This window comes from Haemaphysalis longicornis, unplaced genomic scaffold, assembly GCF_048455015.1.
Source record: "Haemaphysalis longicornis isolate Haplotype H1 unplaced genomic scaffold, Haemaphysalis longicornis Haplotype H1 scaffold_1, whole genome shotgun sequence".
NCBI lineage: Eukaryota > Metazoa > Arthropoda > Arachnida > Ixodida > Ixodidae > Haemaphysalis > Haemaphysalis longicornis.
The window spans coordinates 324935823-324949336 of NW_027526203.1; the positions used below are offsets into that span (position 1 = coordinate 324935823).

General features: G+C 44.6%; 1 protein-coding gene across 1 annotated transcript in view; it reads left to right on the top strand.

The window, feature by feature from the left end:
• Positions 1-550: 550 nt before the first annotated feature.
• The window catches only part of Arp5 (Actin-related protein 5), a 44077-nt gene continuing 31113 nt past the window's right edge, over positions 551-13514 (top strand). Inside the window, exons 1-9 of the mRNA XM_077682894.1 lie at positions 551-992; positions 1054-1142; positions 1242-1346; positions 1438-1549; positions 1623-1721; positions 3129-3316; positions 8311-8427; positions 11679-11780; positions 11868-11948. Of these exons, the coding sequence (XP_077539020.1) occupies positions 884-992; positions 1054-1142; positions 1242-1346; positions 1438-1549; positions 1623-1721; positions 3129-3316; positions 8311-8427; positions 11679-11780; positions 11868-11948 (1002 nt within the window). The 5' untranslated portion in view covers positions 551-883. The remainder of the gene's footprint in view (positions 993-1053; positions 1143-1241; positions 1347-1437; positions 1550-1622; positions 1722-3128; positions 3317-8310; positions 8428-11678; positions 11781-11867; positions 11949-13514) is intronic.

Genomic DNA, 13514 nt, shown 5'->3' on the forward strand with positions numbered 1-13514 from the left:
GGAGCGGCCGCCGCGGCCGGGAAACCCGCGTTCTTGTGCTCAGCAGCCCAACGCCTTAGCCACTGAGCCACCGCGGGTGATTGTTTGAGAACCTCAGTAGCTTCACTGTAATGAAGCAGGAACGCAAAATGCATGGTGCAGCCCTTGGCGAGCACTCACATTTACGTAAATTTGCTATTAATACGTGCGCAGCCTGCACACACGCACACACGAATGCTCGCACGCCTTCCGAAGGCCCTTGGACGCATTGTATATCGAGTGTCACAACTTCCAAGATGCACATGTATAAGAACAGGGAGGATTTTGTGTGGACGTCATGGAGGAAAGTTTCTTCCTCCATGGTGGACGTGCACAAAATTCGCGGGGTCCGCGGGTCCGCACCGTAGTGACCGTAGCGCCGGAGCCGCCGGAGCGTCTGCGACTCTGCGAAGCGCGGACGACGGGACGACAGGGACGAGCCCATGAAGTGGACGAGCCAACACACGAACACCCGAACACTGCCGACACTGTCCGAGCTCATCACTAATTGTACATTTTATTAATTCTAACATTTCAAATGATAGCACATTCTTTTGTTTTGTTGTTTCTAAAATTTTTGCGTATCCGTGCCGTGATCCGTGCGTAACTTGTCTTCCTGCATCGGAACACAGAACGAGCCAACACAAGACCAAGTTTTTATGCACAGGTTTCGAAATTTCCGAGAAAAAGTGCTACCTGTTCTGTGGTGCTACCAGCTTTGTGCTCGAAGTCTTGATCGTACAAACAGCAGGGGTGTTTCGTGTGAAGTAATGTCTCAAAGAATTAAGTGCACTTGTAGTCATGCACTGTAAGCGGTAGGTGCCATACTAAGAGTTACTGGACATTTTTGCACCGAGATTGAACGATGTCGGAAAATGTGTACACGATTCCGAATCTCAACAAAGAGACCGACGACTTTTTTGCTTACAACGACGGAATTCGGTTGAGGAAAACACCCATAATTATTGATAACGGTAAGCGCTCTACCACATACACGTTACGAGCTTCTGGAATTACCGAATGCTTCCCTATCAGGTTCGTACGAATGCAGAGTTGGCTGGGCTTCGGACGAGTCGCCGCGCATGATTTTCAAGAATGTCACGGCTAAACAAAGAGGGAAAAAGGTAAGCACGAACAGCCTTACGTTTGACAGCTAATGCGTGACATTGATAAAAGCGCCCTCACCCTGCCCCCCCTTTTTTTTTTTATTAATTTATCGACAGGAGAGTGAAGTGCAAGTTGGGAACGACATAGCGAACATCGAAGCTGTTCGGTGGCTCCTGAAGACCCAGTTTGATCGGAATGTCGTCACGCACTTTGATATACAGGTTCTTATTCATTTTGACGCTTGGTGGATTCAGTGCTTAAATGTTGCGCAATCCCCGTACGTAAACGGGAATCTGTCGTTTATTTTCATAGGAGCACATCTTTGACCACATATTTAGTCATCTCGGCATTTCGACGGAAAACAAAATAGATCATCCCATTGTGATGACAGAAGCGATCGGCAACCCTAGTTACTACCGTCAGAGTAAGCGCATTTTCTACAAGTGTTGCGAAGTTTCCTAGCGATCTGGATTACAGCGTGCTTTTACTGGTTTCAGATATGTCGGAATTGCTGTTTGAGCATTACAATGTGCCCCAAGTACTCTATGGCATTGATGCTCTATTCAGTCTGCATCACAATAGCCAAAAAAAAGCTGGTAACCGTGTATTTTAATTTATACTTTGCTATTACTTTCTGCATGTCTTTCTCTCCCAAAGAAAAACATGGTAAAGCAAAGATTTCTACGTCTTACGGATGGCATATGTCGCGCTGAAAACACATGGCAGGAAAGCAAACTTTCTCATGATGATGATTGTGGGTAAAATGAAAGAAAAAAAACGCTTACCTTGGTCGTATTCGAACCTTGGTCCCGCACATTATGAAGCTGACGTCTATTCGATTGTGCCATTCTGACACGACCGAAGCAGTTTGGATTCGGAGAGGGGTGTATAGACGTGCAAAAATGAGATAGAAAAATCATGCGCCCCTCCGTCTAACAACGGCAACAGTTGGAGTCGTAGATTTTTTCTGCGAAATCAAATGGCGAAAGGTCAAAGCCGCTGCGATCTAAAGTCCAAACTGCGAGCAAGTCAAAGTCAAAGCTCATTGAGCCAAAGTCCAAACTCAGATGACAACCCACTGCAGGAAAGCCAACTTTCTCTGACGATAAATCATGCACCCCTCCCTCTAATGATGATGATGGCTGAATGCGAAGCTTTCTGCGTTGGACATCAAATGGCGAAGGGTCAAAGTCAAAGCTGCCGTGATCAAAAGTCCAAACTTAGACGACAACCAAGGACTTCCTCACGAGAAAGCTTTGCATTCAACCGTCATCGTCATTAGCCTGAGGGGTGCATGATTTTCAGCATGTTTTATACCCCTGTCACACAGGCACTTTCAATCGTGATTGAGTCGATCTGGATCGGGCGCTGCTACCCTCCAGTTTCAATCGCGATCGATCCTGAAACCGCTTGAGCGCAACCTGGTTTCTCAAGCGTGATTGAGGTTTCCAAACACAATCGGACGAAAGTGGGGATTTTCTCGTCCCCACTGAGTAATGGCACATAAGGTGACAACGTCAACTAATGCCACAAACCATATCAGATGACTCAAACAAATGTGCGATAACATTTATATGGTTATGTATACCTACGACCGCGTCAAATTACAAGGTGCGGGCTGCGAAATACATTTTTGGAGCCATCTGGTGTATGTGAGTGCAATTGGTGCAACTTCTCAATTGGGATTGAAACGTGCCATGTAGCAGCGGCGATGCGTTGAACGCGCTCATAAAGTCAGTCGTGCTTCGCTTCAGTCGGATTGAAAGTGCCCATGTGACGGGTATTATACCTTGTAGATCTTAATGTCGTAATTACATCTGCATAACTAGACTGTTTGATAACTTTCTCATGATGTTGTAGCTGCCATTCTGGTGCACCGCTGAGCAATGTGCGAGGAAATAGTCTCTTAGAAATAGATAGCTTAGTTCTGTGTGTGGTGTGATAAAATTACGTCAACATGTCTTGTAGTAACTATTATTTCTGCGTTTTAAAATGCCTGTCAGACAATGCAATGGTCTTGTCTTTTGGACACCACACTACGCATCTGATTCCTGTGCTGAGTGGACACGTTGACATCGAAAACTGCAAGAGAATTAGCCTTGGTGGAAACAACGTGACGATATACCTGCAGCGGCTATTGCAGCTGAAGCATCCGCACCTTGCAGCAGCAGTCACTCTGAGCAGAGCTGAGGTACGTTGGGACCATTTTGAAGGTTTCCAGGGTGTTTTAAGTGACTGCCAGTTCTTGGCAGCGTCGAGTAAGTTGAATGATGCACGTGATTATTTCCCTGGGACTGGAGAGAGGTTTGCTGCAAGGCCCACATGGTTGTGTCTTAGAGTCAGGGGAGGAGAGGATCTTTTAAGTTACATCATCAGCTGTGCATAGCCGCCTTGCATACTCTGCCTTTTGCATCTATTAAAGACGATAAGTCTTTCTTGGGCTACTTAAGTGTGAAAATTTTGGCCTTGTATGTTTGTCTGTCTGTCTGTCCTTAGATTCAGCCGCCCGGCCAAAAGTAAAAGAATTCTTGAATTCTTATACGTTTAAATAGGCAAAACATTTGCAAATCACTAGATCTGGTGGCAACATTCATACTTGTCAACATTGTTGAGCAAAAAGAAAACATTTGGCATTTTCGAGGTGAAACATCAATGCACAAGTGGTATTTACAGCTTACTTTTAATTAAAAAAACATGGCTGTTTTATGTTGTGATAAACGGCTTGAAAAAAAAAAAAAAAACTTTTCCGCCCAAACGTACAAAAAGCGTCCACGCTCGGCACTCGACATCGTGGTGGCATTCCAAGAAGTCCAACAGTTAAGAAAGGTCCAAGTAGATGGCGCGTGAGCAGTGGAGCGCAGCACAATTGAATTCACTTTAGCAAACATCTACCGTGTTTACTGTGTGAGGAGCGAGACGGGAGGGGAAGAGCACAAGAGGTGTGTGGGAAAGAGAAGAGAGGCATTTTGCAGGGCAGGGGCGGTGGAACACTATCATCTTACGATGACATTTGCTGTGAAGTAAGCATATATGCAGCCAGTACTTTTTTACACAGTCCTCATTCAAAGCTTTATCCTTATGTGATAGGAAGGTGTAAATCTTAAAGCGTTGCAGTGCAGATGTGCATGTTGAAGGCTTTTATGCCTGCATGTGAGTCTGTGCCCCCCAGGAGAAGGATGTCCATGATCGCATCCCACACAACCCACTTCACATTAGCAAAGAGCCAGATGAAATGCCACCCCCTCATTGGCACTGATGTTATTATGCCGCTGCTCATTTTTTTCTTTAAACTAGTGAGGAGTGGCACAACACAACACTGCCTTTGCATCAAAGGATGTCACTCCTACCATACAAAAACCCCACGTAAAGCTTCCAGCATCAGGTATAGCTATAGTATTGCCGAGCAGGATGCAGAAGCCTTACGTGTTTCTAGTCAGAAGTGCGTCGGTCTGAACTTGATAGTCAACTCCGAATTTTGTTCAGTGTATACCACATTTCCCACCAGCATGTTCAAGGCACGTGGGCATGCGCAGGGTTTCATTTCAGAGGTTGAGAGAGGGGAGGGGGGGGCACCTCATGAAAGAGAATGGAGAATGTGGAAGGTGGCAAAGGTAAAAAACAACTGCAAGAAAATAATAATAAGCTAAAGCAAGCAATTGATCCAAATTAAAAAAAAATTTATGATGATGCTATACGTGGCCATACATTAAAGCCACATATAGTTGCTGCATACGTAGCTTGCAACGCAAAAATAATTGGTAGTCATTGTTTTGTGATAGACAGATTATTGTGATAGGCAGATTATGATAACAGATTATTTTGTGATAGCCAATATTTTGTGATGGCCTTGTCCGTTTTCTCCCCTTCCTGTGATTGAAAACTTTAAATGCCGACTGCACTCAAATTTCACCTCAGCTATATTTACATTGAACGTACAGTAGGTATCACCAAACCAACTGGGACATGACTGGTAGCTCGTGAAAAGTGTTGTTAATTAGTTAGAAACGTTTAAAATAGCTCCGACGCCCGCGACGCCGCACCTGCTGGCGGATTGTGCAAACAGCCAAGAAGTGGAAGTGACACTGCAGCCAGCCAGGCGCTTGTTGTCTGGCCAGCTAGTAGAACCAGTCGAGCTCCGCTTGGCGCGCTTCTCGAAGGGCTGCTGCGACGGCGAAGCGTTGCACGCAGGTTTGCTCCGGCCGGCCGCTTGGGGCCGCTCGCTCGCCGGCTCCAACGTCACTTCAGCCTGGCTGCAATGCCCGTGCTATTCTCAATTTCGGTTTCAGAATCGCCAATATTTTATGATCATTTGCACCACAGATACACGTATTGCAGCTGTCATATTTTGTATCCTACAGTCTTCTTAGGCAGACTATATGGAAATCAGGTTTTCAAGATGTCGACATTTTGAGTACAGTTGGCATTTAAGCGGGGGGAGGGGGGTCCTGCATACTTCAGTGGAGGGTACAACGATTGTCGCATCCACGGAGAAAGAAGTGTTTGAGGACGGGAATTCGCTGGGCTGGAGCAGCGCAGGCGGGCGGCGCGTTAATGTCACTGTCTGGCGAGGAGGAAATGCAGCTTGCGGAGCAGCACAACAGATGACGCGTCAAGCGTTTTGCCATAGTTCACATGTTCTTCTACGGACACGATGCACAAAAATCGTAATATCATCGAATATGTCGTGAAAATTGCCAGATTTCTTTCTGTAAAATACATAGGAGGGCTGCACATTTTAGCAGCAGTTATTAATAAACACTGCCCTAGTTACAAGCCGTACCGTGCTGAAACGAAGCCCTAAAAGGAATCCCGCAGCAGACGACGCCTGCCGACGCCGCCTTCTCGCCTCAAGTGGTTCACTCTCGCTGCTCTCGCCTCTCGCGGGCTTCTCAGATTTGCGTGCGCTTTTCATGTTGCACAGGCAGGGCGGGGAAGTTCGGACAGTCTAAATATGAACTAATGGCATAGAGGATAAGAACCATCATTCTCTGGAACTAATCATACCTAGATTCTCAATCACATTTCAAGGGATGTGGAATGTCCCTTCAAATGGAGTACCTTGAAATGCAGTATCAACTAGCCCAACAACACGCAGTTCTCAACCAAGTTTTTTTTTTTTTATTCTAGGTTTCGCGTTCTAAAAAAATCAAAGCCCCTTCGTCTAGCGACAGCGATGTTTGAAACGCGAAGATTTCTTCCGCCGCGAACTGACTCCAATGAAAGTCCAGTCGCGCGAGGTATTCATCGTCGTCGTCTGCACATGACGGCGGCCGGCTATGCACTGACTGACTTTGAACCGGCGAGCCTTTTCCCTTTGGCGCCTCGCGACAGAGGGCACGTCGGTGCCGTGCCCGGCGCCATGACTTTATCACGCCGCCGGATCAAGCCCTGTTGCGCCTCCTCAATAATTCGTGCTCCGTGGTCGCATGTACCCCTTGGATTCAGAGGTTGACGCTGTAACAAGTGTCAGTTTTATGTTTGAATCAGTGAAAATGGTAATTGGATGCATGCTTTGTTTGAGGTACCTTAGAATTGTTTGGTCTTGTCTTATTAGTTCAATATTTAAAGGACCGTAATTAAAGATGACCAGGTGGCCCCCCTTTGCCCCTTTTCTAGGATGCTCGTGGTCAGCAGGCATGCATCCAAGCAGAATTTAAGTCCTGGTAGTAGTCATGACAGCACTTTAAAAGGGATTTTCAGGTGTTTCAGATACTCAAAGCATTGAAGTACCTAGAACGAACTCTGTACTCTCCAATTGGGAGGGAGGGAGGGAGGCAGGGAGGGAGGGAGGGAGGGAGGGAGGGAGGGAGGGAGGGAGGGAGGGAGGGAGAGAGAGAGAGAGAGAGAGAGAGAGAGAGAGAGAGAGAGAGAGAGAGAGAGAGAGAGAGAGAGAGAGAGAGAGAGAGAGAGAGAGTTGGTACAAGTGGGGCCCTCAGCTGAGTTGCTCACATTTACTGCGTGTTAAGTGCAGCACTGAAAAACGTGCAGCTTGTGCTAGTTTTGAAATTTTATGTAAGCATGCAAGGAGGTCGTTGTAGCTGTCATAGTGGCACCTGCCGATATCAGTGCATGATTGGTGAAATACAAGAGACATTCGCAGTCCAAGCGGCAGGCAAGCAAAAGGCCCCGTGTTTATTTCCACAGCGGTGTGAGTAGAACCATCCTGACATTAGCGACACGTAGTTCCACACGTACATTTCAGCCGCACGGAAATACATTCTAGCACAGTAGCCACTGACAAAATATGGCAGTAAGGTAAATGTTTAAATTTTCTCACACAGAATAGTACCAGTAACTGTTGTTTCGGGAAAAAATTCGAAAATGCCTGTGCATTTTCTGGTACAAAATAGCATGAAAGAGAATCTAACATAAAAGAGACTTTTTGTGGAGTGTTTTGATGCCTGCCACCTTAGGGGCCATAAGGCAGGTGTGGGTAGTTCGAGGCCAGCACGTGCAAAGTGTAAATTGAAGATTACTGTCGACTTGTGAAATGGAGTCATTGTGGTTGTAATCCAAAGCAAGGTTTTTTTTTAGTGATTCAGTCACGGCGATTGAGTAACATTGCAAAAATGTGAGATAGACCAAAAACGGTTTGAATGCAATACACTGAAACCGCAGGCCCAGTAGCTGGGCACAGAGCACCATTTTGTAGCAGCTGTGCTAGCTGTGCGACAACTTTGCTCGTTGGGCCATAGTATGTGCCAGCCTGGGCCAACCGCTCCGTCTGAAGCCTTCAGTGGGTCTTGTGTTGCTGAATTGTTGCCCAATCCCTGGCAGGATTGGCTCTTGTGCTGTACCATAACTCAGGCAAAGCATCCCATGTGGCTTTTTAGGCCTGATCTGCCATATTCCAATTCCTGTTGCCTTTTGCGTATCATACTGACTACTCGATTTTGGCTTGCTGAAATTCATCGCTAATTATGCAGTAGTGAACTAAGCAGGTACTTTAAAATCGACCTCTTTGTTCGCGAGATAATTGGTGATGGCAGCATCTTTTCCTATTGAACCGAAATGTAGTAGTTTGTAAAGAGTTATTATCTCTGTAATTCTGTAAAGTTATTAATAGAGCAAAATTGTGGGCTGTCTTAATGGTTCCTTTGTTGTTTATGCGTGGACGGGAAAACGGCTACCGTTAGAGTGGAGTTACCAAAAAGAAAGGTGTCTAATGAGTGGATGTTGTTGCAGCATCTAGTGCATCAGCACTGTTACGTTGCGGAGAACTACAGGGAAGAACTGAGGAGGTGGGCAGATGCTGACTACTTTGATGAGCATTGTAGACTTGTGCAACTTCCTTATAACACGGTACGTGAGCCTACTCTTTTCGTTTGTTTTTGGTACTCGTACACCTTTTTTGTGTAAATGTGAGAATCAAAGAAACAAATTGTGGTCCTCGAATATTTGAGAATCGAAAATAATACTTTGATTATAATTAAAGGTGTGCAAACATAAAATTTGGGACTGCAAATCGAATATGAATAGTAAAAACTGACTGCGAATTGAATTGAATCAGTGTTTTCAAATTGAAGTAGTAAGAACTGATTTAAAATTGATCACATGTTTTTAAATACGAATGCTATCTTTGCTTTAGTGTGTATAAAGCTTCCAAAAACATAGCTACAAGAAAAAAAGATAACTTATACTGCTGTCAGGATTTAAAGGAGCCATGAAGGTTACGTACAACTTCGTTCTATTCAGAAGACTTAGTGTTTTAAATTACCCTCAGCACTTGTCTGGCAGCAAACAATGCTTTATTAACTGAGAAATTTGACAATTAAACCTCCGTTATGTTCTATGATTCTTGATGCCAGCAGGGATGTGTTAGGAGGAAGAACCTAAAACAAATAGCTATTATGTTGGCTTCATGCAGCATCTGAGCACTTTAATCCCACAGTAACCGAAACTAAGGCTGGCGATGCCCTGCCAAATGCATTTGGTTATGGTCGGCCTTCCAAGATGGCACAGCGGTGTAGCTCCACCTAGGTGCCTAAAAGCTATTCAGGGGCCTTAGCTCCGCTGGCCACCACTGCCATGCTCGGTTTACCTCTGATCGGACATGTACGGGCCATACTTTGTTGCGGTTCATAGTTACCATTTTGTGAAGTATTGGGTATGCCTCAACAAACAGTGTCACGTAAGGTGTGTCGCTTATAACAATTGGTCCGTGTTAGGCCAGGCATGCCCAGTGGACCCACTATGGCGGTTTTTCGCAATGTCAGCCACAGGTAGATTCATACGTGACACATCTATGTTTACGTATTTGTTCGCAACTTTTGTTGTATACCCCACTATTTTTATAGCTGTAAAAAGAATATGCACCACATTTTAATTGCAAGTAGTGTCTTCTGCAAGCTTATAGTCCCTTGTAATTGGTGTTGATTTTGTCGTCCTAGTGCGGGAAAGTAGCTGGTGAGTTGCACGCCTATGCTCTGTTTTCCTCATTATATAGTTTATTTGAGTGAAGTGTGCATTAAATGTGGTATGAGTGTTGTTCTAATGAGGCAGTCTTTCAAATGAACCAAACTTGTAGTTTGTCTGCATGGCCTCCTTAGCACTTCTGGGTGTTCATTTAGTAGCGCTTGATAAAGACACGGTACAAAGAATTAAAAATATGTGATGAAGACAAGATTACAAAGCAGTGAAACAAAAAATTGGCATTACATTGCCATGGAGAAATCCCAGTTCCTCAACATGCTGTGAACATAAGAAGTATGTATTTTCCGGTGTATAAGTCGCGGTTTTTTTCTGAAATTTTCGTTGGTGCGTCTTATCCACCGGTGCGACTTATGTATGGAATAAATCTGATTCGCGGCGGCCGCGCGTGGCCAGCGCACGTTGAGACACAGCTCTACGGTGTAAATCAATCCCAAGTCCACAGATATGGCATTTCTCATAGTCCCTATGTCGCTTCGGGACATTGCACCAAAGAATTTTCAGCTTTTTCTAGTAAAGAAGAATGATAATGGCCTGCGACAACCACGCGCCACTTTAGGCCATGCGCAGTAACTACAGTTCAGAATAAATTCAAAGTAACATCAAACTGGGTTGCAAAAACAAATTGCAGCTCATGAATTATTACAGACAGTTACTCTGAAGGAGGTAAACGTGCTGCTAATTTTTAAAATGACAGCTTGGAGATAAGTTTTGATTTTCGTGCCGCTTCCGGTCGCGTCACTTCCGTCCGCCATGACACCTTTATTGTGCTGATTTACGACAGCACACAAGAGACGCGCGACGTTTGCAGAGGTGGCCAAATGGGTCTCTTGGGACTCCATTTCTACAAAAACAGTTGTAGCCGGGTTGATAAAGGCCGGAGTAATCCGGTCCGCGAGTGGTAACGATGTTGGCGAAGATGACATCAGAGAGTCGGAGGATGACAGTGATGCACCGGTGGAACTCCCACTGAAGATACTGAATTATTTGTTAGCGAGTCTGAGGAAAAAGATTTCGATGGTTTTGCCTAAATGCCGTCCCTAAGTACATGTCATCTGTGTGTATCCATAAACCACTTTTGAGAAGTAGTTATGTCCAGACTTTGGATGTTATATGCCCGTGTCTAGCCCTGCTTACAGGGGGATGCATTACTAGGCGGCGGCCGCCACAACCATGTATTTTTACCGCACTTTCTAACGATCTGATTCACTATGAGTTTACCTAATTAACAAGTGCGTCTTATATACCGGTGCGTCTTATACAACGGTGCGACTTATATACGTTTTTTTTTTTTGAAAAACTGTCATTTTAAGGGGGGTGCTACTTATACAAAGGTGCGACTTATAGACCGGAAAATACGGTATGTATATCTGAACCTTTCAGTCACTTAAAGGAAGTTAGGCATTTAGTGGCTGGTATGACCATACTGTGTGCATTGACAACAAGTAATAACCCTTGATTCCTCTCTCATGCACTATACTGAGAGGAAACTTCATTTCAGCTAATAAATTTTACATAGCAGCGTTCCTCTTCAGCTAACATACACCAGAGTTAGCATCACAAGTGTTCCACGCAAGGCTCGCACATGTAGGACTTTTTTGCATGGCTTTAGGGGTGTGCAAAAAAGGCAACCCAAAGGGGCATGCCAAAGCTTAAAAGTTTGCGTGTTGTGTGGCAGAGCCAACTTTTACTCTCCTATTATTCATAAATTTCAAATACATATACTTGAAACGGTAAAGCTGCGCTGCAAATTGAATCAATTAGCAAACACCATTCCCACAGTATATTTGTAGTTTAGAACATTTACGCTCGCTCCTCTACTTGTAATTGCTACAAGCCCTGTGGCATGGCCAAGCAATGGCTGGCGAAATACCAAGTGGCCGGCTCAGCCATGAGTTGTGGAAGATATTAAGACGCAACCACTCGGAAAGCCACGAAGGAGTGCTGTTCTGTCTCTAGAACTGCTTTACCACCAGCTCACCCAAATTTTAACCCTAACGAGTGTCACTTCTGCTCACACCCACTTTCAATGCAGTGAAACAATTAGTCACCGCCACGTTCACTCGCTGTTGTGTATTTGCCTTGCGTGATTTTAAAGGTGCTTCCTTGATCTGTTCTTCCAGACTTCTGGTGGGGTCGTTGGTGCAGGGCAAGGAAAGATGGACGTCTGCTACAGCATTGTGAAGCGGGTGAACGAGTCCATAGCAAAGAAAAAGCAGGACACGGTTAGTGCAGGCTGACCATTCCAACATGCCGTCCAGAGGCCCTGCATGGTCGGCACTTCGAATCACTAACCCTTTGGGTACTTGCAGCTCGCTGACGATGAAGAAAAGCTGCAACAGCTTATCAACATCCAGGAGCTGCTGGAGTTTGAAGATGAGGCAACATTTCAGGTAACAGTTCTGACAAAACTGCTTTTAGGCACACACTTACACTTTGGGATTTGCACAGACTGCACAGGCTGCCTGCTAATGTTTTTATGGCTTGATACTAAACCTAAAGGACATACTTTTACTACTTTCAGTAAGGTGAAGTGGTTGATAGCTGGTGGCTACGGTTTTTCTTGATGTGTCCAGTAAGTTTCTATGTGAGCATAATGCTTAGTCTGCCTCCTACTGTGTTCCCCCCTTCATTCATCATCTTTAAAAAACAAAGGTACACTTGTTTCCCATGGTCATTACCAAACAACTTTGTATATCAAAACAAGCTGAGGGCATGGTGTTGCCAGTGGTCCTTTGGAACATTCGTGGGGCCGTCTTTTTTTCTCTCAAAGGCTTGGCAAAAGCATGCTCTGAAATTCAAACCAGTAACGCAACCAGCATGTTTCATTCAGACTTGGGAAATGTGCTGCATAAAAGGGAAAACCAGGAAGTCTAGCTGCCCCTTTCACATAGATGTTTGTTGACAGTGCACCATGGAAAGCAAAGCCAGTAAGTGTTAATAAAGGGACAATAAAGGTAAGCGCAATTTGGTATCACAGCCTTTCAGAACTCTTGAGTTATGCTGCCCTTTCACGGCGACGGGATTCATTCAGGGATAAGCACACCGAGGCATATTTGCTTTGGTATTGGTTTGGTGGGCTTCTGTTGTAATTCCTTGTCCTGCATGCCAGGGCAACATGCGGTAGCTTCTGAATGAGAAAGCCAGGGAAACCACCAGCTTCTGCAAGGCAACGCTTGAATGTGCCTGTCCTGTATGGGACGTTTCGATTAAGGTTGTTAAAAGGGAATGAAAGTATTCTGGTGCCGTTTTCCAGAATTGTTTATGACTGAAAACGATCAGCATGGAAAGTCAGTGCAGCGATAGGCTGATTGGTGTTATGCGCTGCATTCGTAACCAAATGATGCCATTGAGTGTGTCACAAGATTGTGCAAATTGAGGTGTACTTAACCAGTGTCATTGGGCCCCAGCACTCCTCCCATCTGCACCTTTGTTTTACTTTGTCCTCTTCACATGAAGGACAACAGTGCAAGTTCTCACTGCTGCTGTTGCTCTTCTGACCAATTCAATGTGCAATAAGCCTCATTGCTTACGTTGCTCATCTGGTCTTCGATACATTACCACTACTTATCCGTTGAGCTTTTAAATAAGATTTTAGTGTCAGGAGATTTAGGGAATAACAATACGGTCAACTGTACATATGGTGTCACATTTTGAATCCTATCATTTGATAGCCCGAAAATTGTATCTTTATACAGTGGTTTCGTGTTCCTGTGACAACATGCCCCTACAGAGCTGTTTCCTGAAAAAAAAAGAGATTCAAGTGTAATCATTTAGAATCATTTTTATTATAATAGCAAATTAGAAGGCATTCAATTTTTTTTTCACTGGTTTTTCTATTTGTAACGAAGGAAAATGTAAATACAAACTGTGGGGGAATTGGGAAATATTCACTTAAAAAAAAACTTGTGATCTCACTACCAGGTAATACAAAAAAAATACAGGTAACTCGAAAATAA